Genomic DNA, 26,489 nt, shown 5'->3' on the forward strand with positions numbered 1-26,489 from the left:
CCACATATTCCTACTGACCAAAATGATTGAGCCTGGGCGGTTGCTACAGATTCTTCATAAACAAATCTTTCTTTGCTGCTCATAGAGGTTTGCACAGTCTGCTATCTACAAGCAACTCAAAGATTTAGAGCTGAACAAAAAGCAGTGCGTTTTTCTGGCCACCACCACATCTACCCCACAGTAAGGTCAGTCGTACCTCCCATGCAAACTTCCCTCCGCGGGTAGACTTCCCGGGAGCCGGGACCCAGGGCTCCTTCGCGGGCGGACTCTGGCTACGCGCGAGAGATGAGGGTGGGGGAGGGCTACGTACTCGTGATGACGTCCGGCGTACGTTCCCGGGACCGCCGAAGGTGCTGCCTCGGGCGAACCGCGTCCTCTTCATCCGGCCCTGGAAGAAGAAAACGAAGGGCAAAAATGTCTGTTACTTTGTACTAAATTGTACATATCAATTGTGATGCAATAAAGTTGAAACTGTATACTGAGTTGAAACATACATGAGAAAACTCAAAGAAAGTACAGAATTTTTGGTTCTAAACTATATTCATCATAGGACACTAGTAAGAGTTGCCAATTGAAGTTCTTACCCTATACTATATAGCAATAAGTTTAACATTTATCTATTTTCATGCATATTTCCTTACTTTCCTAAACTACATATGCAAGTGTTCCTTTGGGTTTTCTGGCTAATTTGAAAAGTACATACTTTAGTCGACAAAATACAATACTACGTGCACCAATACCCAAAATGAATTTTGAGTCCAGCCCTAAGCAAACACACTGCATGACCTTGGTATGTATTGACCTGACCATTACCATGTAAAGTCAAAACCTCACAGCAATCAATATCAGTGGGTAATATCCCTCTCATCACCTCTATCTCTGTAACATAATATTACACCACAGACCATCAGTCAAACTGTCAACAACACTGGAACCTGAATAGTGTGAGCTGGGATATGGGCAAGACTGTACGGTCAAACCTGCCTAAAGAGACTGGGTTATGGGCAAGACTGAACAAGACTGTAGGTCAAACCTGCAGAAGAAGACCACTCATATTCATGATGAGATAATTAGTGAACAGGTTGGTTCTTAATGCTTGTGGTGATTGGAAAAATTATTTACTTTACAATATAAGGGACCACCAAAAACTTAAAAGTGGTCATATTGAACAAGTGGTCCTCATCACATGTAACTTGTATGTCAAGGTCACTTGAATGAGTTGAACGGTAGGATGTTTTTGCCTAAAATTCAGAATGAACAACTAAATGACCTTGCCTTTTACTATTTTAGTTTAAAACTAAAAGTCTACACTCTGCAGAAAATGATAAATTTGCTAGCCTTCTCATTTCAACTTCTCTACAAATTTTTGTCATTTATGACCCTAATGGCCTCTCTGCTCTAGTCTAGCCATCATGATGTTCCTTTGAAAGCAGAAAGAACATTATAAGTAGCTAGACTAAGTATAGCTACTCTCTAGGGCTAGTATGACATATTATCCATCAGATTCCTTCAAAGTCCCATTACGATCTGAGCCATCTTTTTTTCACCACCCTTTGACTCCGGAGATTGAGGTGTTGAGCCCAAAAGTAAAATGCTCTTGTCAGCACATTACGGCGAGCCACAATTGCCAAGGGAATACCACCAGGGTAAGACCGTACATGTTACTAGTAGTAGTACTAGATGTGCTGAATGGGTATTTCCACAGCTAGCCTAAGGGAACTGCACAGTCTGTTTGCATCAATTCTTAATGTCTTCTTTTTTGCCTTCGACTTGACTTGCTGTCTGACTAAAATTTTGGACAAAAGCCTTATCTCCAAGAAGATGTTAGGGTGGAAAATTGATACATTTTCTGGCCATAGGTGAGCCATTACGATCTGAGCCATTTTTTTTTCACCACCTTTGACTCTGAGATTGAGGTGTTAAGCCTAAGAGTAAAATGCTCTTATCTGCACATTACAGTGAGCCAAATGCCAAGGGAATAACACCAGACTCAGGCCGTAATATGTTTTTACTAGATGTGCTCAGTGGGTATTTCCACAGCTAGCCTAAGGGACTGCTCCGTCTGTTTTCATCAATTTTCATGCTATCTTTTCCCTTTGACTTTTTGGATATTAGGTGGGTGGGCTGACTGCTCTCTCTTCACCATTAGGGGATGACTTGCGAGGAGCTTACAACAGGTAAGGCCAAATCGCAAGGGTCGGGAGTGGCTGCTATTCAGCGCTAACTCAGGTGACCTCAATGATACAACAAAAAATGCCCGAGGAACTGTAAGCAGCCATAGGACTGTGGTTTACAGTGTTTTGATCCACTCACACCGAGAAGGCTACTGTAGAGTAGAGAAACCAAAGAACTTCAAGTCAGATTGAAAACAACTGTTGACAATGGTCCACACAAACACCTGCTTGGAGATCAGGATTTTGTTTTCAAACTTCTCAAAGTTTGATCAGCTAAAAGAAAACCTGGTATCTGCACTATAACATTCAGCTCAACAAGGTCCCTGTACACAGAAATACTTACATCTACAGCCTTTGCGGTGGCAGATTTCTTCCCCTTCTTGACGTGCACATGAACAGGTGTCTCCTCATCAACGTGCAGGTGGATCGGTGAGGTGCGCCCGTCATCCCTGGACATCATCTGATGGGAGGGAAAACATGCTGAATTGATAAATTGAGTCTACAGAGAGATTGCAAGGACACAACTTTGTATGTATGTAGTTATATGACTGACTGTGAAGAATCTCAAGTTTTTTTTTTGTAAACCTATCAAAGTTGTCAAACACTTGGGAAGATGACATTTTAAAACTTCCAGATTTTGTAGAAACCTTAAGCTTCATACCAAATTTTATCTGATCAGAAGCTGATGTTGTTATTCAACTTATTGGCTTACAAATTTACATGCTGCAAAATGCTAAATGGCTTACATGTAGATTAATCGATCTACATATTTTATACAAAAATCTCAAATGGAATCCAAGAGAGTTTAGGAGTAGGACTGAAATAAGTTTTCCCCCCATTTCTTTCCTTTTCTGAGAGAATGCACACGTGCACAGAATATCAACTACAGACATCATGTGTGATCAAATTCCATCACCCCACATGGCGCTTCCCAGATCAATGACAACTCTTCTGTTCAGCATCCATCTTAATTCCCAAACGGCCAGCGGACAAGGCTTCCTCCAGACCTCTACATAAATACAATGTCATGATGTATGTAGGCTGAAAGCTGCAGCTTGTAGCACATGGACTCAAATCCGGCCTCCCACGACGTCGGTAATGGAAGGATTTTCGTTCATCCCAGCTTTTCCTCCCTGCGACTTAAAATATCGTCAACCTTGTGGCATCAAACGGCCATGGATATCGTTTATGAGTCAGTGTATCATTCAGCATCATTACATAGCCTTCCTAGATAGAAATAATTAGACCATCTACTGCCCATGTAGCCAATTTACTTAAGTAATAGTAGTAGTGGTTATACATCATGCTGACAGGTTTAAGCATTACCATTTTGGTGAACATGGAATTGTCCTTTGGGAATATATTATTAACTTTTTTTCAGAACCTTTCATTTGTATGTGACCTGTATACTGCTACTAGTGGCAATAGCAAATATGCACCTATAATTTTCATGTCTGACAACACTTAGGTAGAGTTAGAACATACTAGCAATCTGATCCAGATGACATTAGATTAGACACCTTTATGTTATCCAATATTATTTTGGATATCATAGCCCATGCAGCCTTGTCACAAACTTTTAGAGTAGGGGGCTAATATATGAAGGTAGCAGGCAAGGCGCGTAGCGGCTTGCGGCGAGCCACGAAGTGGCGAGCTGGGGGTAGGTACGGGAATTTTTAAATTCAGACCCCTAAATATGGTTTGGGGGTGTATTTTGGGTAACTTTTATTGTTATCTTTAAACTTTGAATTGACAAAAAAATCCTGAATTTCAAAAAAATTCGGCATAGGTTGCCCGCTATGACCCCTAACCGGGGGCCAACTATCAGAAAACTGCCAGAGGTTTATCAAAACAAATTGCTGGGGGATTTTGTAACGGGGAGCACTGGACTTTTATTTTTTGAAATTCTACCCCAAAGTAGCCGGCTGGAAAAATGTAAGTAGGCGGCTAAAATCGCCGCCTGCCGCCTTGTTTTGACAAGGCTGCCATGTTGATTACACGTTTCAAGATATTTGCAATCAACTACTGGTACCAGGACTAATTTTCAGGTAATTAATAATGTATGTTGGTATATATACTAGTAATACTTTTAATCAAAATGATACATATGGTCTCATTAATACTGTAACGTGCTGGAATTTGTCAGTTTTATTACCTGAGCATTTGCCTTGATTATGATTACACTTATGATTGATGCCATATGTTAGGGTACCTGCTCAGACTATGTACAAGTGCACTTGCATTTGGGCCTAGGAGGGGGTTTTCTGTGTGCTAAAATAAATTGTAAATTTGTGTGAAAATATGTTAATTCATTTGGCAATTCCTAATCAAAGTTGAGTCTGTACATGAAGACATTGTAATAAGGTTATAATGATACTTGGAAAAACTAAATGGGTTGTTAACTTGCAAAAATTCAAAGTTTTATTTAATTTCTAAACTTTTCTTACACTATACAGGCAAGTGATTTTCAGGATTCAAAAAACTTGCATAATTTTTAAAACGGATTTTTGATTCTTTTTTGGGGGAGGGGGTATCCTTGTCCTAAAGCAAAGCAAAAAAAAAGGCTGTCACTTAGTAGGACACTGATAATGTCTGGTATCACTATTAGAACCAAAATTGAATTTCATATACTAGTAGTAGTAGGCAGCTTCAATAAGTAGTTGTATATTATTATACCTCCCCCAACAGCGCCCCACCAAGCATATTCCACACATGACCTTGCCCAAACGAAGACAGAATGCCCACTGCCCAGCGTATGACAGGTGCGACAGGTATGCCTGACAGACAGGGGTGTGTTTAACATCTGTTGGGAGTCCTGGATATATTCTTCTGGAGGAGACCATTGTCATCCCCAACAGCACCCCACCTGGTGAAGCATATTCCACACATGACCTTGGCAAAACGAAGATGAACTGCCCACTGCCCAGCGTATGTCAGGTGCGACAGGTATGCCTGACAGACAGGGGTGTGTTTAACATCTGTTGTGGGACCTGTATTCTTCTGGAGGAGACCATTGTCATCTGAATTATTTAACAATGGCCTGGGGCTAGTAGAGGTACATTAGTAATAGTATATGTGCTTTGTAAATTATAAGATTCATAAGCCCAGGCCCCTGTTTTGTTTTGTTTTGCAGTTGTTTTTTGTAACTTGTATAATAGTAATTAATTCTTTATCAAGAACAGACAAATTTAAGATATCTACGGAAAACAGATCATCCAAAACTTGCAAAGTAATAAAATCATTTTTGTAATACTGTACCAGTATGGACATCCAACACAAGATTTGGTGTAAATATATACTGGTACATACTTTAAGTAATTTTAGATATCATTGTTGATGCTCTATGGAAGGTATCTGTAATTACCCTAAGATAAAATATTTTTTAGTCAGGAGCAATGCAATGCAAGGTGAATAAAAATAATTTGTCAGGGGTTGGGGTTTTGTGCGCGTGAAAAACTTGCGCGTGAAAAATCTGCGCGTGAAAATATGCAAATTAGCTGATTCCCAAGGGATTCAAAAAGTTTTTGCAGTTTTATACTTAAATGCTCAAACAAGATGGCACAAAATGGAATCAAGTATGGTATTGTTGCATTCTAGAGTACAGAATCTTGATCTGAGTGCTTTTCAAGTGATTTTTAAATGTTAAGTTTCCACGCGCAAAAAAGTTTGAAATTTGCGCGTGAAACAATCTGCTTCAAAAAAGATGAAATTAAGCTTCTATAATGGAGAAAAGCCTCAAATTGTTACATCATACAATATAAAACATAGTATGTGTAATTTTTCCATGTATTTCTGTCAAATTTACTTGATTTTGAAATGTTCAAAATATGCAAATCAACCTATTCCCAAGGGATCTAAAATTTAAGTTTTCTTTAAACCAACAGATGGGAAATTATATATTAGGTTCACATTTTTATGCCTTGCTACACATTTTCTGACATATTTCAGGAACTTTATTTTTTCACGCGCAGATTTTTCACGCGCACGCGCAAATTCTCCACGCGCAGAAAACCCGTTCCCTTTGTCAGCACCAAATTTAAAATTTACAAATACATTAAAGTGGATTCTGCGGAATTTCTGCCAACATCAGACTGTGACCAATTGACGTTAAAAAAACTCCTTGCTATGACGTGCTGGAATTCGGATTACCGCTGAAACATTAAGAAAACATTAGGGTCGTTTAGATTGCAACAAAAACAAGCACGTTGTTTGTCTTTGGTAGTAGTGTTATTGTTTGATTGGTTACAAATTATTTATTGTCCTTTCATTTGGGCTGTGCAATAATTTATTTACAAAAGATTTCAAGGCTAAATTGATACATAAACCCATCATATTTTTTCCAAATTCTTATTTTTTTTATTTGCTAAGCTAGAAAGTGAACTAGATATTATCATGCCAGCACAAATTTAACGATTTTACTGTCGACGACGCTAACAGCAGACAACGCCAACGCACAGAATCACGAGCGAGAATGGGTGTGTCTTCTGGTCGACGCAAAACCATACGCCAAGTGCATCCAGACATAATATCCTTCAAGATCAAGGTCAGAATGATATTCTGGAGACCCTAATCTTGATCAAATAGCGCTCGATAACGTAGAAATATTGCCATGGAAACGGAGCGATGTCCAAGTTATCGGAAGGTGACCCCCTGTCGGCGGGTACTTTGATCGATCACTTTCACCCTTGAGAATACATGGTTAGGAGCGCCGCAAAGGTCATTCAACTCACCTTGGGTGTGTTCGGACTCTTCTAAACACCTGATAGTCTTCTTGGCGATGTCAGCTGCAGTAAAAATGCGCCAAAGACACCCCAAACTGGCCGGTTTTGGCCCCAAACACCACCCGACGCCCTCCTACACACCTCCTGAGGTTGTTCTTTACCGCTACAGCTGGGACGCCCCAGGACACGCGCTGATTGGTCGATTTTGCCCTGACGTCATCATCCCAAAATTTGAATTCCGGATTTCAACTTCTTTCATGGGGATATACCAAAATAGAACCCAACGTCACATGAATATGCAGAAATTATTCAAATTTCAGATGCACTGGTGGGGTATGATGCATAATGATCGTTTGGGACATTAAAAATGCGAGAGAGTGTTTAGCCTTCCCGTCAGCCAGTGCGAAAAACATGGCGGCGCCCAGTGAGTCGTAAACATTTGTTTTGGAAGGGAAAACACACTTTTACGAGGTATTCTTTCCGTTTATTCACACATTGTTTCGTTCGTCAGTATCATAAGTCCTGGTGCGTTATATTCTACAACTTAACAGTCATTTCTGTGCCAAAAACGCACATTTCATGCCAATAATGCTAGATTTTATAGAGTGCCCCCCTCCCCTTCCAATTTCATCAGGACTGTGAGTGTAACCCACCAACTTTCTTTTGTAGCAGTTTATTCGAATCAAAAGCTCAAGTTATGAAAGTATGATTATAGCAAGGTCCATAAATTTGGGGGTTGATATTTGGGGCAGCCAGCAATTCAATCAATTTGGACAAATCATGGCAGTTCTCTTCTTAATTTAAATTTTAAAATGCTTCTTTGTAACATCAGGGTTAGCGGGCCAGGAAGCTACTCAACTCAATGTTAACGTTCTGTCAACAAGTTGTTTATAAGTAACATAGTGCAGATTGGTTCTGTGTGTGTAGTCTTTCTTTCACTGATGTGTCGGAATACACATCTAATGTACAAAAAGAAATTCATGTCCCTATTGTTCCCATGACAATATTTCTGCGTTTGTGTGCCAGTCTGTTATTTCACGCCGTTAGTTTATTGTTATTGACACCTATACCAAATGAGCATTTCGGGGTCCATTTCTTAGAATCAATTGATCAAGTACAATAAATCAAGATAAATAAAATTACTTATTTATATCAACAAAGCATTAGATATGCTGCAGACCACCAAGTCAGCAGCGGAGGTTGCGTCCCGGCTGAGCGGGGTGTTCGCTGTGTACAAACCTCCCGGGCTCAACAGCAGCAAGATGATCGCTTCCATCAAGGAAAACCTGGGGAAAGGTTTGGAGATGAGAACTTAGTTATCTTGATCTTCATTAAGGAGGGTCTGCATGGGGGGTGTTGACAACGCTTTACGCTAAATTCGGGAGGGCCGCCAACGCTTTACGTTAAATTAAGAGGGCCGCCAACGCTTTACGCTAAATTCAGGGAAGCCGCCAACGATTTACGCGAAATTCTGGAAGCTGGTAACGCTCTAGGATGCATTGTGCAACCCATAACAATATAATCAGCCGTTGTTGGCTGGTGAAATAATCGCCGACAATGTTGCAAACGGGGGTTGCTAAGTAAACCTTGTAGTAAAACACGCATGCAGGGTATTAGGTAATATCGGAAACGTTTGGCTCACCAACCTGTGTCTAGAACATGAGATATCCCTGAAGGCGACGGTTGGCTGCCACCAGTCGTCCTGATCTTGTGACGAGAGATCTGGTACGCCAGGTGTTCTCGCACCGTGCCCGTTCCGAACTACTCTCCGTATCACTGTCGCTGCTGTCCCCGGCACTTTGCACCTCCTGATCGGCGTACGGCTCGTCTTCGCTGTCGTCAGAGTCGTACTCGGACTCATCAGTATCATCCGCTTCGAGGGAGAGGGGCAACTGAGGTCGAGGGAGTGGGGCAACTTCTTGTGGTGGATTTGGAACCGGCGCGTTGTTAACAAGTGGCTCGGCAACAGGCATTTGTTGTACGTACAAGTTCAGTGGCAACGTGCCGGCTTTGTACATCGTCGTCTCCTGTCGCACAGTTCTTTGGCGGACGACTTTGCCATACTCTGTCGCCCAGTGCCTCATTGTTGTCTCATCCCGTTTTGCCATCTTCTTCGGCTTCAAGGGCCTTAACATAGGAAACTGCGACAGATGCATCTTGGTGTTGGGGACGGGGTAATACGACTTGGGGTGTGTATGGTAGTAGACAGACCAGAACGCCATGCGTTTTAAGCTCTCATTCATGGTGTTGCTGAATTCTTGAGAGTAGTCCAGGACAGTCACTGTTGGGTGCTTGAGGTGATGTGTGGCGTGTATATTTTCTGTAGCTAATGTGAGTAAGGATGAGAGATCTGGTTTGTAGTCATTGTTGAGTGTGAGCATGTTTGTATGGAAGTCCTGCATTCCTTTCAATAGCAGCTGGACGCTTTCCTGTGTCTTGTGGGATACCGTTCCGTCCTTTCCGTTCGTGGCGCCAGTCTTTTGCCTCGCTTCATTCACATCATTCGTACATGTCTTCAAAAAGATATTAAGGTCATTGAGCGTTTCACAAGCCTCCGCAACTGTCTTACGTGGAGATTCTTCACGAGGAACCCGAATCCCAAATGCCCTGTACAGTCCACCGGTCTTCTCCAGGAACAATGCAGCTGCGTCAGTGTTCGTGATCAGTCGGATGGCTCCGGTGGCTGCATCAGTTACCAGCAGACAGGAGAGCTCCTTACATATACCCCTTGGCTGATAGAACTCAGCATACTGAGCTGTGCCATCCTGTAAACCTGGGCTACCGCTTCCGGCTACCACCTGTATTGTGCCAACACGTGTGAGTGCTTTTACCTGGTGGCTTCCGGTGTCAGTGAATGCAAGGATGGAATCGCCTACGTCGTAAGGTATCACGGTATGGACCTCCTTACATAAAGCGGTCCCGTTGGGTACTAGTGTTTGCCACAGTGCCTGTTCCTGTACAAACTTGTACAGGCCACCCTGACCTCCACCAAATGTAGCATACACTACCCCACCTGTATCGCTACAGACGGATAAAACCTTCATACAGCCCGTCGGGTAGTCTGCAAACTTGTCCATGGTACCGATCAGCCCAATGCCATCTCGTGTAACCTGTACTCTGATTACTGTTTTGCTGGCGTCGTCTCCGACGATCAGGTCTCCGTTGGCTTTTGCCCAAATAGCTTCTGGGCAAATGTTGTCACCTTCCACGATGTTGAGTTTTGACCTCTGATTCGCTTTCGTTGGGCCATAGGTCCTCTCCACGGCGTTTAGGTGGTCCTGCAGCCTTGCTCGGAGTTGCTTCATAGTTCCGTCAGTAGGGAGGCCTTTACTCTCCAGTTCTGTCCTTATGTCTGCCAGTTTCTTGAAAGAGGAGACTTTTGGGGACACCGTTCCCTCCACTTCAATTACGGTGATCTTTGAATGTTCACAAACAAAAGCTACCCCCTGATGATATGCCAAGGAGTGGGCACACGCCAGGTCTGTCTTCAGCACTGTTGTGTCTACAGGGTTGTGCGTTCTCACCTTCACTAGTCTTGAGGTACCTTTCAAAGGGTTGAAGTCCAGAGCCAGGTAAAAACCGAAAGGGCCCAGAGTTATTGCAACGAGATGTGGATACATGCCAGGCTTGTTAGTTTCTGGATTTTTCATCAAGTCTGGAACAACTGTGCACACTACCCAGCCAGCACTTCGCAGAGCCTGCACAACTTGCGGTTGTGTCAGCCTAGTTACAGAGTCTACGGACATACGGTCTCTGTTCCGGATGTCATCCTCTCGCAGCAACTGTTTGAAAAGTCTCCTGAGGGGTGGGTCACCTCTTTTCCGTAGCATAGCCACTAACGCCAAACAGGTACGAACACCCTGGACGACCAGAAACCAATTTGAAAATCCGCCCTTAAGTGTTTTTCCTACATGAACAGCATCCGGAATGTGCACCAACAACTTTAAATAAGGATCTAATGACCCATCGGCTATCGACTCGCGAAGCAGTTTCATTGCTGCTTTGTTACCCTCTTCGCAGTCCGTGCTGAGGACCATAACTACGATTCTCTGGCATTGTAGACCCTTTGCAATACATCTCGTACAGGCCCTGACGCTGGGATAAATGCTTGTATGTCCTACTGCAATGCAGGCATCACATACATAGCCATTTGACAGACAATTGTCGCAATGACTCACGCAGTGCTCTACGCCCTCTACGTCTACGACCAGGTCGCGGGCAGGTGCAGTGCGTAAGCAACTTCTACAGCACTGTGTTGTTCGAATCCTGCTGTGGAACAAGTCCGTCATATTTTGGCCTGTCTTGCCTTGTTTGGACATATAGTCCACAGCGACTGGCATGGACAGGTTGCCATCTAGTGTGTACAGCAGCATTATGTGAGCCTCAGTCACGATGTTTTTTGACAGCTCCTCGACATTTGCTTCAGCATTTTCTCTCACATACTGGATATCTACAGGAAATGTGAGGCCCACGTTGTTTTTGGACACAGGGTCGAACTGGATTGATGGCTTCAGTGCTGTTCCATCCCCCTGCATCACCACCGGGATGACCTTCACGGTGTCGTTATGTACGAGAGGTTGAACGTCGGTTGGATCTTCACAGGCCAATGCGTAAAAACCTTGCAACAGGGCATGTAAGACTCCACTCTTGGTTGTATACCCAGCATTTTTCTTGGCGACAGTGAATCTTGAAGGTCCACCAAGGTTCATTTTTGCTGAAGCGGGATCTTTTATACCGCCTCGTCCCTGGCCGAGGTGCATCGGTCCTCTTAATAAGTTGACTGTCTTTTCACCTCCATGAAACTTAATGGATCGATAGTATTCAATGACCTCCTCATCCCACTGAAAAGACTGTGATTTGTCATGTAGCATGTAGTCCAGATTATTAGAGAGCCACTTGTACATTATTCTGTTATCTGGCATTAGTCCTGCTTGTCGTGCCTCGTGCAGTTTCAACGCTAGTGGGTCAATCCTCTGCAAGCAGACAGGTATCTCCACACTTGTCGTGATATCTTGTGTCTCGACTACGTCTTCACCAGAGTCACTGTCTGTATGGGCATCACTGGTGTCAGCGAAACTGTCCGACGTCGAAAACTGATTATCGCGGGGAAATGTGTCATCTTCACACGGAGGGGACCCATCGTCAATACTGGGGTACATGTAGGTGTCATCTTCACACGGGAAGGACTCATTATCAACACAGTCACCGGGGTAGGTGTCATCCGTATACGGGGGAGATTCATCGTCAACACCAGGGTAGGTATCCTTATACGTGTCGTTTAATTCAACCTCACTATGGAGAAAGAACAAGAGACAATAGTTTAACAGCAGTCTTGTGTTTAATAGTCCTTCGGCAGGCTTCGGGAATGCAAACAAAATAATTGTTTCACAGTGTATAGTTTCACTAACATTTAGTGGTCGCAAATGTTACAGGATAGTACTTGAGCTAGCTCGACATGGACGACAAAAAACTAAAGATAACCAAGTTGATTAGTTTTCTTCTTATCATAGCTTTCTATCTAGTTGTTATACTCTTCGTAACGGTACCGGTGAAGAATACAGTACCCGGTTTGCTAATGCGTAACTTGATACTTTTAGTTCTTGCAAAACTCAAAGATCCTGAAATACTCAACTGCAGAGACTGTCTTTTGCACAATACTGATTTCATTTAAAAGTAAGTTAATCAGCAATCAGAAATACGCAGACTTAAATTTAAGACTTAAGATTACTAATATGGTGTAACGTACATGTGATCCATGAAAGCACTAAGATAAAACTTTTTCAAGCACAACATACATGCGTGTATACTATACAATATCTTACATAGTGGTATCCACTGGTGGAAAATCCCCTGAGCTGTTGATGTCAGGGAACACCTCCTCTCCAACTGCATCGAGACTTGAAGTAGCACTGCCACTCGACTGCAACCAGGAGGCCATGGCGCCCTTGGATTTCTCCATGAGCTGCCGCTCTCTTTCCCTGGCGGGCATCTTGGTCGAGCACTTATCGTAGTGAGCTGAATCAAAACAATATTGACAGTCAGTATACATATACCACAATTTTTGTGATGCATTTGTCTTCTTCAGAGCCGTCTATAAATTTACTTATACATTCCATCACATCAGGATGATATTACCGGTGTCACAACGATACGCGGGATTCCTTACTCGCATATGCTATGAAAATTTTCGTTACAATCCTAAATCGCTTCATGTAATGTCGCTAAATAAGCTTGAAGAGAAGATAAGACACGGAAATAAAATTCATGAGCACTTTGCCGATATGAAAAGTCCCCATGCAGATGCATGGCTTCGGCGTGTTTGCGCTTCTTCTGCGACCTTTTGTTACGCGGCATGCATGTTTTCACAAGATGCAATAGCCTCACAACTGCTGGTAACTCTGAGGATGAGGGACAAATCTAGTCTCCAAAGCAAGCGCGACGTGTTAGAACCCATTTACGTTCTGTTATCTGTTTGCCATCCGGTATGACGTTGGCTGTTATTTGTTGATGAAAACGCGGCAAGAGCACCCGCAGCGGTGCACGTGCCTGCTATTGAGGCTACAACAGAGTGATGTCCCACCCTACTCATTACGTCTTTTTTATGGGGGGGAAGATGAGCAAAAGCCGGGGATGTGTTCACCGAAGCGAACTTCCCTAATCCGCGAGATGATTTTGTGCTGTCGGGCCTCGTTCTGTCATCACAAACAATAACAAAGAGCCATATCAACAGAAATAATCAACTGTACAAGTGGACACCTTTAAAGTGTAACTTGGAATAAGATAATCTAAGATTAATGATCTCCTCGTGGCCGGCTAATTTGTCATACCAGTCACAACGTCAACCTGCGTAAATGGCAGAACATATCCGCCCCATACAGCGGTCGTACTTCACACTACACTGAAAATTATTGTTACGTGTTAAAGCGATTAGCAAGCTCCGATTACATATTGTCAACGGTCGCGGTTACCCGCAAAATAAACACAGCTCACTCTGAGTCTGAACAAAAAGTCGTGCACAAGTTCAAGGCACGCGCCTGCTCGGTGTGGCAATGGCAAAGCATAGCAACATGTTTAAAGAAAACAAAAGTTGACACTCACTCTTCTTGAAGAACTTTACTCTTCCCTCCCATGCCCTTCTTGTGGGAGCTTGATGGCTTTGTGGCACATGCCACAGCGGGCACTCAGCTCGTCGGAACAAGAAGTGCCACTCATATCAGCTAATCCTGCATGAATTTGAAGAAATAAGACATGTAACTTCTGATCTAAAACACGCCAATATATCATTTATTATATCACATGACTTTATTATCAGACAAGCAAGCCAGGAGAAGGTATGTAGAAACTTGGTAACGTGTCTGCAAGGGGGATAAATGATATGTCCCTGTCACATTCATTGCCATAGTTACAGACATTCCTCAGTCTGATTGCAGTGTGTAAATGAAAAGGATCATAAAGTTAATTTAGACTTACCATCCTTCATCTTTTGAAGATTCTCTTCTTGCCTCTTTGTTCTTTCAATGGCGTCTCCTTTCTTCAGCTTGACGAAAAGAGCTTCATCCTCCTCCGTCGTCGCTTTACGTTTCCTTCCCCTTCGTTTCTTTGATGACACTGCGTGTTTAAAGACACCAGACCGTAAGTTCCCTTCGTATGATTTTTATCTTATGGTGAACTTATGGGTGAAATACAAGTAACAAGGAAATGAATCGATCGGTTTTGTATGACACTTAGATGATATTAGATGTAGAACATTTCATTAATATTACCTTTCATAGTCTGCTGTGACCCGGCATGCTTCACGACAATCTGCGGGTTTTCGCTTGTGCCGCCAGCGCTCAGCACAACCTTCCGCTCCTTGACCGTGACTGAGGATACCAAACAGATCGAATAACTGAATAAAAGTTGAAAAAAGTCGAGACAAATAAGCGAACAGACTACCCTTATCTATCTTAGATTTCTTTGCGTTATTGCGAAGTGCTTTTCATTTATATGTCTACTATTATATACGCTACTAGGCCATTGTGCTATGTGCACTTTGCAGTGCGTACACCACAATAATCTTTAATATTTTTTGTTCTGTAAAACATTTTTTCGGGACTTATACGTTTCAACTTATGTGTTACACATGGACAAATTGATAAGCCTAAATATTTTTGCGCGCTTAACAAAATACTTAGAGAAACGGAGGAAAAGTGATTTGAATTGATGCGCCATATGGAGTCAATATGGCCTTATTTGGAAACTGGCGCCTAGCAGACTGGTGTACAAGGGTCTGCAAGGAAGGGGAGGGGGGCTTTCTTGGTTTGTCGTCACATACAGGGTCAATGAAATAGATCAAACAACTGACAACTTAGCCAACTTACCAATAAGTTCGCTTCTCTTATCGAACAGCTGTCGCTCTATCCTCAGCCCGGCCACAGTGTTGATGGTGAACGTGGTCTTACCATCGTACCGTGCCAGGCTGATGTCGACGGTCTGTAGACCGTTCTTGCTGGCTGCCTCCTTCAGCCCGAGGTGTTCATCAAAAATGTCCATCAGCTGGCGCAGATCGCTCACGACGCTGTCCTCGAAAACGGAGGACTCGACATTGCAACGGTACTGGGTCAGAACTGACCCAGAATGCGTTAAAATGCGCACGACCACTGGGGTCGCGTGGGCCATATTTGTCGACGTGTCGAGATCGTGCTCGCGTGGACCAGATGGGTCACACCGGAAGACGATGGAGAGTAGGGAGATGAAGATGGGACTAAAATTGACTCCAGATGCGATCCCGCCATCCTGCTATACGCAGCCAAGACTGACCAATAGCGATCTAGAATCCCTCTGATGTCATTGTTCTCTCGTGCCCAGGTTAAGTATCAGAAATCCTGGGTACGAGCATGACCCAACAGGTCATTGCGTGCCTCCGCTACGACTTACGGAAAATTGGCCAGACTACGACTTACGGAAAATTGGGAGATCAGACTACGATTTACGGGAAATTTTTAGGTTCGATTACGCTTTACGTAAAATGCATAGGCTACGCTTTACGTGAATTTATCGCGCTCCACTACGAATTACGTGAAATAAAATAGTTTCCCTACGAATTACGGGAAATTAAAAAGGCCGCCTACGCCTTACGGAAAAGAGCATGCAGACCCTCATTAAGATTCGTAGGGATGTTTTGTTTGTGTTTGTGTTGGTCATTTATATGGAACGTCTGTCCGTTTTCAATATCCAGATGCCTGAGTTTTTGGCGTATCTTATTACCTAGATGTCTTAACTTTGTTGATGTAATTATACTGTATTACTATGTTGATTGTTATGTTTGTTCATTTTTTAAGATGGCAGAGTGATGATAATGGTTTTAAGTCTGTCAAGGGAGAGTGTTGAATTCATTACGACCATTCCAACCTGTAATGCAGATAGATCTAAGAGACAAGCGTAAGTGGATTTGTACCACAAAGCCTAATGGTTTTTGTAAGACTTAATAGGGAGAGGAGCTTTCCTTTCTGCACATTCTGCAGTTGAGCAATACTCCAATAGAGAGCGCTTTTGTATAACCTGTTTGACTGATTATAAAGATTGGGTCTATTACTAGTAGTATAAAAGAACCTCTGAGTCTGACTCCAGGCTTTATATAGACTGTTTCTTCCCTGTTGTTGTTTAGGGATCACTAATGGAGATTCCTTAATAAACAAACAATTTAACGCAACGCCCTTCCCTGTTGTTGTCCAGAGATCACGGCCACGTTCCCCTGGGAGCCCCACAGACACGACTACAGACTGCTGCCCTCTCCTGACGACCCCACCCAGCTGACCAGAGTGGACATCCCATCACTCTTCAAACACCCACTAGGTTAGTACATGTAGCTTACTAATACATCGTCCCACATTTTCAGGGATATGTTGTTCTTTAAAATGTTATTTTTCAGTTTTGAAATTAAACTTTTTATTTTAAACAATCTTCATTTTTTTAAAATAATGGGCTATTTACACATTTACAAATCAAAGCACACCATTGTCAGGTGACACCTTCACATACACGTATGTAACATGATAGCAACTAGCATTAAACCAAAAAGGTTGATCTTTAGAATAGCTGTGCTTTAGAAGAACTGTTTAATTGTGCCGTTTCAGTGAAAGGTCATGAAAAAGTGCCCATGTACTGTCAGTTTCCGCTGGACACCCTTTCTTCTGGTGTTGTGGGTAAGATTTTCTTCATTTTACTGAGTGCCATAGATACGCTTGCATGCTTTTGTGATATAAAGTGATTTATGTCAATTTTCATGTGCAATGTAACACCAGTCAAGTAAATGATTTAAAATCATGTGGATTCAACCTTGAATGGCTGATTGAATGATTGTTGTTTCAGTTTTAGGTATCAGAGATGGTATAAAGAAGGTCCGTGCCATGTTCGACGCTCACTACTCTAGGGTAAGCCTTCTTTTTTTGACGTAAGAAAGACAAGTGATATAATCTGTAACTACATTTGGTTGTTGAGGCATTTTTGGCAATAGACATTTTAAGATGCTCGTGCATATTTTCCAGGTTGCAGTGCACTTGATAGAAAAGTTGATACCCATAGGTTAGATAAAGCGTAAAATGAGGAAAGTCATGTTAAGTAACTGTATGTTTTCAGCAATACATAGTTGAGGGGAAGTTTGGCCTGGCTACAGACAACCATGATGCCTCAGGGAAGGTGGTGGAGAGAACTACATATGGTGAGTCATTCTCATCATCTCTTTTCCTTTGGGGACAAAGTTGCCATAATCCCAAGTTCTTGTCAGCTCATGATCATTTCTTCCCTTTTAGTTGATTTTTGAATTTTTCCTTGCTGGGGTAGCCCCTAGGCATCTGCTTTACATTGGTCACAGGCCTGTCTCTAGTTTACTTGTTGGGACGGAAAATTCTTTTACGCCATCCGTTTGCAAAATGACATGAAAGTGTTGAAAATGTACTTTCATAAGCTTAGAGTTAGAATGACCAGGAAAATCAACAAAATGGGCTCCCAAATTATGAGTAGGACAGATAAAATTTTTAGCTGGCGACAGCCCTGATTGGTCATGTGGATGATAGTGTCATAATATCATGTTCTGTGCATCTCTGATTCGCCAGACCACATCAGTGGAGAGAAGCTGGCCAGGGTCGTGTCCTTCCTACAGAGGAACCACCAGAACCTCACCACAGAGTAAGGAAACTGTGTGTCTTTGTTTAAGTGGAAGAGTAAGGACAGGCACAGTCTGTACTTACAGATAGCAATCTTACTACAGTAGTAACATGTTAGAGTTGTTCTTTGAAAAAATCCAGACAAAATCTGACAAGCTAGTTTCAAGGGCACCGTGTCACATGTAGATTCCCTTCATTTTCAATTTTTTTTTCAAAAAGGGGCTAAGCCTATAGATTATGACAGCCATATCATTTCTGTACTATGACATAATTTAAACCTTAAAACAACATAGTTGGAGAGATATGTCAGTAACTTGAAAATCTTATTGAAGATTAAATGTTTCTAGTGTTTTATTTTCTAAAGCGTGTCTGATGTTGTCCTGATACAGTACATGTACCTAACTACCTACCAACCTAGCCCCTTGACCTCCTGGTCGTTGGGGGGACAAGATAGACATGAAGATGGAGAGATGTCTCCACTGCCCATCTCTGTCTCTTGCTACAATCAGCCTTTCCTGCAGGTTGATGGATGTTCATTCTGATACATTAAATTTTGTGAATAGGTATGCAGGAGTGGACATCCAGAGCCAGGAGGCGTACGAGCTAGCCTCCCAGGGCCTGCTGCGACCTCGGATGACCTCCCCTCCCCTGGTGCTGGCCATGAGATGTCTGGAGTACAGGCCTCCAAACTTTACACTGGGTAAGTAAGGGCAATGTGTTGGATTTCATGTACAGTCTAGCTATTGCATTACAGGCTGCATGATATACTAATGAACTAAAACACTGCTGAGAAGGAGCATTCAATATCATGACGCGTACTGCATGTAACTTGCTTTTATGTTAATTAAGCTATTTACTTGGAAATCCATGCCCGTAGGCTGATTGCAAGGGTACAGACAGTAAAAAGTAACAAGTGTCTATTCTATACAGCTATCTTACGATTCTACATACTTTACTGGGAGGTTTGACTTCTTTGGAGGCAGTGGCTGATGAAAAGTCCCACATTTTTAATGATTAGTGGGTTCTGTGATTATAACAGGAATGTATTTTTATGGAGGCATCATGACAAATAATGTACTGTATTAGTATTAGAATAATATGTTGCACAGATCAGCAAAAGATGGTTCTTACTTTTCATACAATCATACACTTGTGTTCTGCTCTGATCTGTAAATTTAAGTCATATTTGTTCTATTGACACAGAGGTCCAGTGTGTCCACGAGACCCCCCAGTGGCTGAGAAAGCTGGTCCATGACATCGGTCTGGAGCTGAGGTCCACGGCAGTGTCTACCAAAGTCCGCCGGACGCGGGACGGGTACTTCACGTCAGACGACGCCCTTCTCATCAAACACTGTAAATATGAGTTCGTCGCAGAAGCCATCGAGAGATCCAGACATTTGGTGTCGTGGAAGAAGCTGAAACCTGGAAGCAACTTTGCCAGGAAGGACAGTGAACTGAAAAGTGAAGAACTTCATGAAGAAGACAGATAACAAGAATTTAGATGCGCTGTCAGATACAATTATATATTACCAACTTGAAGGGATATAGATGAATAAATGAATAAATACATTTGTACCAAGGGATAGAAATGGATACACAATCTCTCGCTGTCAGCTCATTGGGCCTCCTAGCTGCCTGCCCAGTGGAAGAGCTGCTAGAAGCATGATTTAGTCAGGCTAAAGATGTGTTTATCATCAAACACTGCAAGTATGATTATGTCGCCGAAGCCATTGAGAGATCCAGACATTTGGTGTCGTGGAAGAAGCTGAAACCTGGGAGCAACTTTGCTAGAAAGGACAGTGAAATTAGAAGTGAAGAAGAACTACATGAAGATGACAGATGACAAACAATGGAGATGCAGTTGCTGTCAGATATCATATTACGAAGGGACAGAATTTGCTTCACAATTTCTTGCTGTCAAGGGGCTGACCGGGCCTCCTTTTAGGGTCCTGCCCAGTGGAAGGACTGCTAGAAGCATGATTTAGTCAGGCTAGAGATGCACATCTCATCAAACACCGCAAATATATGAGTTTGTGGCTGAAGCCATCGAGAGATCCAGACATCTGGTGTCATGGAAGAAACTGAAACCTGGGGACAACTTTGCCAGCAAGGACAATGAAGTTAAAAGTGAAGATGTACTGCCTGAAGAAGACAGATGACAAACAATGTAGAGATACACAACCTCTTGCTGTCAGGTGGCTCATTGGGCCTCCTTCTAGGGTCCTGCCCAGTGGAAGGACTGCTAGAAGCATGATTTAGTCAGGCTAGAGATGCGTTTCTAATAAAACACTGCAGATACAAGTACATTGCAGAAGCCATCGAGAGATCCAGACATCTCGTGTCATGGAAGAAGCTGAAACCTGGGGACAACTTTGCCAGGAAGGACAGTGAACTTAAAAGTGAAGATGTACTGCATGAAGAAGACAGATGACAAACAATGTAGATACCATATTACCAAGGGATAGAATCAGATACACAACCTCTTGCTGTCAGGCATCTCATTGGGCTTCCTTCTAGGATCCTGCCCAGTGAAAGAGCTGCTAGAAGCTGATTTAGTCAGGCTAGAGATGCATTCTCATTAAGCACTGCAGATATGAGTACGTTGCTGAGGCCATTGAGAGATCCAGACATCTAGTGGATGAAGCTGAAACCTGGGGACAACTGTCTTTGCTAGGAAGGACAGTGAACTGAAAAGTGAAGATGAACTGCATGAAGATAACAGATGACAAACAATGTAGATACCATATTACCAATTAAGGGACAGAATTGGTTACACAATTTCTCGCTGTCAGGAAGCTCATTGGACCTTCTTCTAGGGGCCGGCCCAGTGGAAGGGTTGCTATAAGCATGATTTAGTCAGGCTTGAGATTTGTTTATCATCAAACACTGCAAATACGAGTACATCGCAGAAGCCATTGAGAGATCCAGACATCTTGTGTCATGGAAGAAGCTGAAACCTGGGGACAACTTTGCCAGGAAAGACAGTGAACTGAAAAGTGAAGAAGAACTACATGAAGATGACAGATGACAAGAATGTAAATGCGCTGTCAGATACAATTATTACCAACTTGAAAGGATATAAGTGAATAAATAAATAAATACATTTGTACCAAGGTCCAAGGGATAGAAATGGATACAATCTCTCACTGTCTGGCTCTTTGGGCCTCCTTCTAGGGTCCTGCCCAGTGGAAGGGCTGCTATAAGCTCAATTTAGTCAGGCTTGAGATGTGTTTATCATCAAACACTACAAATACGAGTGTGTGGCTGAGGCCGTGGAGAGATGCAGACATCTGGTGTCATGGAAGAAACTGAAACCTGGGGATAACTTTGTCAGGAAGGACAGTGTAGTTAAAAGTGAAGGAGAACTTCATAAAGAAAACAAATGACAAACAAATGTATAAAGGTATTGTTGCTATGAGATACCATATTTGTTTGTCCATTATCATATTTTAATGTACAATAGTTACCAAATCCAGATTAAAACACCAAGCCATTGAGAGATCCAGACATCTAGTATCAGGGAATGAGCTAAAAGCTGAGGACAATTTTTTACTAGGAAGGACAGTGAACTTAAATGTGAAGATAAAGAAGACAGATGACAATTTAGATGTTTTTGCTTAGGTACCAATATTTTTGACACTATAGACATCCAGTGGTCCTAGCAACCGCCACGTAATATTATCCATATACATTCAGTACTACATTTGAAAGACTTAACATAATAATATTATAGAACTTCTGTTCTTTGGAACATGCCCACATTAGCTTTTGGATGGATGTTTTCCATAAGATTGAATTTTTCTAGCCCTATGTACACTGCGTTTAGTGGCTGTATGTTAGATTTTTTCCAAGTAAATATTCTTGCCTTGAAACAGTCAACAATCGCTTCTTGTGTAGATGTCATCCATAAGATTACTTTGACATGGCCTAATATGTACCCAGTGTTTAATGAGCACTATGCGGTAATGGCTGTGTGTTTTCAGCCGTCACGGCCCATTTGCTTTGTTACTGTAGCTTTGCGCGGGACGACGCCCAACAATGGAGGCTACTTGGAGCAACTCCTTATCTCGACACCTAATAAAACACAAGAACGATTAAGACGTCTTGTTCCTATGGCTGTGAAGTACTTGAAAATAGAACTGTATAAGACTTGATCCTTTAGTTTTCGTATCACAAATATGTATGTCATAGCATACAGTGTTCTTTTTATATCCATTGTAGCTACAGTCTGCCCCCCACGAAAGGTAAATACAGAGAATTGACAAGGAGGCAGCTGGAATTGTATGTGGGGGTTGTTGTCAACTTTTCAAACGTCTTTGAAAAAAGATGTGTTTTTTTATTTCAATAAGAAGTGATGAAAAAAACATACGATAGATCAAAAGAATGAAGATACATATAAAAAATACACAATTCTATTGTTAAGCTTTCATATATTCTAAGACAAACGTCTTTCTTTCCAAGCGGAGGTTGGATGCGAAGACCTTATGTCTTATGATTTGCCCCCATTTTCTTACAGCCAGCCTATTTGGGCCTTAAAAAGCGGTCAGATGTCCTGTCCAGTCAGAATACGTCTCGATTTTGCCCCTGAACATCTACTTTTTCTATGTGTATACATGTGTATTAAGTCACGTACAACAGAGCAAAACAAAGGCTTAACTTGCTCTAGCCCACCGCAGTACACAAAAGGTTCGACCAAGCAGCGGTTTACCCTGAGCTAAAGATAACTCCGCTCGCCACGTTTAAATGATACTTTTTCACTCGAGTCGTCAATTAGCCCCGACCTAGAGTCAACACAGAGCTGTGGCACGCCGTGAAACGTTCGTGACATGACCCGTCAGTCTTAGCGTAGAGACAAGGCGATAACCTGGGGGTGTGCTCCGTGTGGTGCACATGTCTGTGGACTTGTGTTCTCGGTCAAACCTCAAGTGCTCGTACTTTGCTCGGCCCAAGGAGGTTAAAAAAAACCTAACAACGACGTTGAATAATAGAGTAGGACGTGCGCCGGCAGAACTTCGTCACTTTCTTTGTTAGAGGGATTCATGTTAGGTGTGTCGGATAATTCAGAAAGGTGAGTAGTACTATATATTCTGCTTTTGTGAAGGGTGTGGACATATTTCGTCGCCATACGGTTTTTATATCGCATTATTTTCAAGCAAGCTTTGATACAGCCAACCACCAACTTGGATGTCTGGATGTAAGGCACCTTTTTTTTTAACAAAACGGCTGAAATTTAATTAGCAAGAAATATGCATTGCTATACCAAGAATGCTATCATCAGTGTGCGATCGCACGATTTCACATGTATGTCACCTGGCCCTAAGGCACGGACGCTATTAATTGTCGTAGGCTATTTTTTGCTACGATTTTCAACCAGTTTATGCCAGAACTTACTTTAAGCAACTGGGTAAGCAACGTTACAATTACAAGGGGACTGGCTTTGCTACGTCAAAAAATAACGACATATAGCCACGACAGTCGCTAGAACATCCTACGTATGCCGCCATATCGTAGAACGAATATCATGAACGGGGGCCGTGCAGGTGGTTGCCTTCAGTTTAACCACCTGTCTCTCTTTATTACAATTACACATTTTTATCGAGTTGATAAATGATACTGGGTTGGATACAGAACAATTGGGAATAGCAAATGTACAATACCACATCAGATCTACTGTACTCGTTTTCTTGTGACTGTGCCTACATTTGTAGTAGCGTTCAATATATGTAAGAGCTGATATGCTATCAGAAAAAAAAAACTCAAGAAGATTATGGTCTGTGTTCCTGTGAGAACACATTCTCCAAGCAGAGGTTTTTGTCGCAAGCTAGTTGTGATCTCGATTACGTATTTTTACCTACGCTCAAGAAATCGCGGCCATTTCTAGCTCCCGACGAAGAATAGCGAGTAAGAACAGCCGTTTTTGTGCGCCCACGCAAGTTGCTTTGTTCTTGAGCGGTTTAGAAATAGTTTCCTGAAAAGGCTCCTGAAATCTCTTCACGAGATCTAGATGAATTGTGATTGTAGCCTGTATAGAACCTTTAAAAGTTAACTACAACGTAACAGATTAGAACTGAGAGAGTGTTAACAGCCATTGAAGTGAGGGAGTATTAACAACTCCTTTCAATGTTCAACCGAAGCTAAAGTATCGTGACTAAACTTCAAATACAATTTCTAAGACGTATGCAGTTTGAGATAGAATTATTTCTACAAAATTGATTGACGTTAAGTTAAGAAGACAAATTGAAACCCTAGAAAGTAAAATTGCTTTTTACGAGTTAGGAAGTACCGAATTTGTTCGTACACCGTACAGCCTACATAAGAGGTTTGCGTTCTTTGGTCACCAAGGGTACTCTACGCGTGGGGTTCCCCATAAGGACGTATGTTGTTCGGGCTTTTCTGCATACGTGACCGAACTTAAAAATGTAGAACCAAATTGTATTTTGCACACAAGCACGTGTAATGCTACCTCAAGATATTTGTGTCTTCCGTATGGCGCGAGAATGGTTGCTAGGGAAGATGTTTCCCAAGTCGTGCGGTACCCAAGCAACCCAGGTATGTCGCTCAGGTGTGTGCTTTCATGTGCCGCCTTGCCGGGTTTCTTAAATCTCTGGGATTGACCTTTTTGTTTAGATTTAGATCATATTGTCTTGTTGTAATGTTATACATTGCGGGAGAAATACGTATGGTCTGTATTTTGTTAATATAATTCCATATGTCTTGATAATAGTGCATTAAGCTTCCTTGTTGATTTGCTTTTTGACTTAGAACATTAGAAAACCTTTGTGTAACTTTTGTGACCAAACTCCCGGGGCAAATCTTCTCCGTACAACACGTGGACTCATCAAACTTGCAGGAGTAAGTACATGTATGTGAAGGCCGCTATGTTATTTAGTACTCGTCCTAATGGTTTTTAGATAGGTGCTAACGACGTAGAAAGGACAATAAAGTAACCACGTACGGTCGCCATGTTTGGGAACTTTTTGTAATGCCCGACCGACTATGGACACTTGTTTGAGGATCGTCAACTTTTTTATTCAGACGACGTGACAGCGGAGTGTCTTAGACATCCTATGGCGAATCTTTCCCAGCGTGCTAGCAAGAATACATGCATGTAGAATACATGAATGTCGCAATGCTCTTTAGGACTCCACCTAATGGTTTTTAAATAGGTGCTAACGACGTAGAAAGGACAATAATGTAACCACATACGGTCGCCATGTTTGTGAACTATTTGTAATGCCGCTCTATGACACTTGTTTGAGGATCGTCAGCTCCTCATTCAGACGACAGGCGAGTGTTTTTAGACATCCACGCACTTGCCTCTGAATGCCGGGCTGTCCAAACGCGGGGATTCACGATCAGGTAGCGAGACGACTGGCCCGATTCTGTCCGGTCTAAAGAACCGAGACCGCTTCCACTGCCTTAATATGTTTGCTCTGTAAACCAGTCATATAAAGATATGGTGTTACTGTATGTGGGCCGATTCAAAGGTGTGGCCTAACATTTGACCAACAAAAGAATAGAAAGATCAAAGTTAGACATAGATAGAATAAGTTTTCTTTTTAAATTGGGACAAACACAGAGAGCGCTTTCACTACCGTAATTTGTTTGCTCTGTAAACCAGTCATATAAAGATATACTAGTAGTACTAGTGTTACTATATTTGGGCCGATTCAAAGGAGTGGCCTAACACTTGGCAAAGAAAAAAAAAGAAGAACTAAAATTTTGGGATAAAAATACTCAGGAAAACATGAAGCACACAGTGTTCTGATTATCATGCTGACCCCCACAAAAGGGAAACATATTGTTTTATTCCTCTTCTTCTTTCCCTTCTCCAAACTAATTAAGTCAATTACCGACTGAACTAGACGGCTGTCACCATGGTTACTGGCGAAGTAGCAGACACCCTGTGACTTCATTATGTAGCAAGTGGTAGGACAGAGCTGAAGGGGCTGGTCACCATACAATGTATATGTATGTGTTTGTGTAAGAACAAACCAAGCAGCAGTTTTTGACTTCATGAAAATCTAACTGCAAGTGCAATTGTCACCTCTCGAGTCCAACAAACAAACGAACTCTTTATTTTTTTATTTAATCTATTCATCTCAAACATGTGGGTAGCCCCTTCAACTTGTTTGAAGTAATTTCCAAGGGGGGCCACTACATAAATAACAAAAACGAAACGTGTTACATTCAGTAAGACAACCAGAGGACAACAAACAATAAATACAAATAAACCGAAGCGTCTTTACCAAGAACAGTTGTCGAGGTCAACAAAAAACGTCACTCCAGCCTCTTATCCTATAATTGGACAGAGTTTTTCTTGTATGACCCAATTTAGATTGTGCAAATCAAACATAACCTCGACCTACTGTCTGGACAACATGCTCCTATTCAGCTCCAGACCGTGGTTTGTATAGCAGGTACTGCTGCAGGAAGTGACCGCAAACATG

General features: G+C 42.2%; 2 protein-coding genes and 1 long non-coding RNA gene across 3 annotated transcripts in view; 1 reads left to right on the forward strand and 2 right to left on the reverse strand.

The window, feature by feature from the left end:
- Positions 1 to 7,212, reverse strand: part of LOC118421962 (outer dense fiber protein 2-like) — a 30,769-nt gene extending 23,557 nt beyond the window's left edge. The window contains exons 1-3 of the mRNA XM_035829465.1: positions 6,905 to 7,212; positions 2,518 to 2,634; positions 197 to 388 (exon numbers count right to left, since the gene is read on the reverse strand). Of these exons, the coding sequence (XP_035685358.1) occupies positions 197 to 388; positions 2,518 to 2,634 (309 nt within the window). The 5' untranslated portion in view covers positions 6,905 to 7,212. The remainder of the gene's footprint in view (positions 1 to 196; positions 389 to 2,517; positions 2,635 to 6,904) is intronic.
- An 87-nt stretch (positions 7,213 to 7,299) lies between these two features.
- Positions 7,300 to 20,733, forward strand: LOC118421011 (mitochondrial mRNA pseudouridine synthase Trub2-like). Its single transcript, XM_035828145.1, has 9 exons — positions 7,300 to 7,366; positions 8,057 to 8,191; positions 16,610 to 16,729; positions 17,011 to 17,079; positions 17,246 to 17,307; positions 17,513 to 17,594; positions 17,989 to 18,061; positions 18,603 to 18,739; positions 19,243 to 20,733. Exons 2-9 carry the CDS (start codon positions 8,065 to 8,067, stop codon positions 19,527 to 19,529), a joined length of 957 nt encoding a protein of 318 aa, XP_035684038.1. The 5' UTR covers positions 7,300 to 7,366; positions 8,057 to 8,064; the 3' UTR covers positions 19,530 to 20,733.
- Positions 12,269 to 14,750, reverse strand: LOC118421075. The gene is made up of 4 exons (XR_004831805.1): positions 14,659 to 14,750; positions 14,366 to 14,503; positions 13,994 to 14,118; positions 12,269 to 12,910 (listed from the first exon to the last, which is right to left on the reverse strand). It is a non-coding gene; the product is annotated as an uncharacterized LOC118421075 (long non-coding RNA).
- Positions 20,734 to 26,489: the final 5,756 nt, after the last annotated feature.

This window comes from Branchiostoma floridae, chromosome 8 (genome assembly GCF_000003815.2).
Source record: "Branchiostoma floridae strain S238N-H82 chromosome 8, Bfl_VNyyK, whole genome shotgun sequence".
NCBI lineage: Eukaryota > Metazoa > Chordata > Leptocardii > Amphioxiformes > Branchiostomatidae > Branchiostoma > Branchiostoma floridae.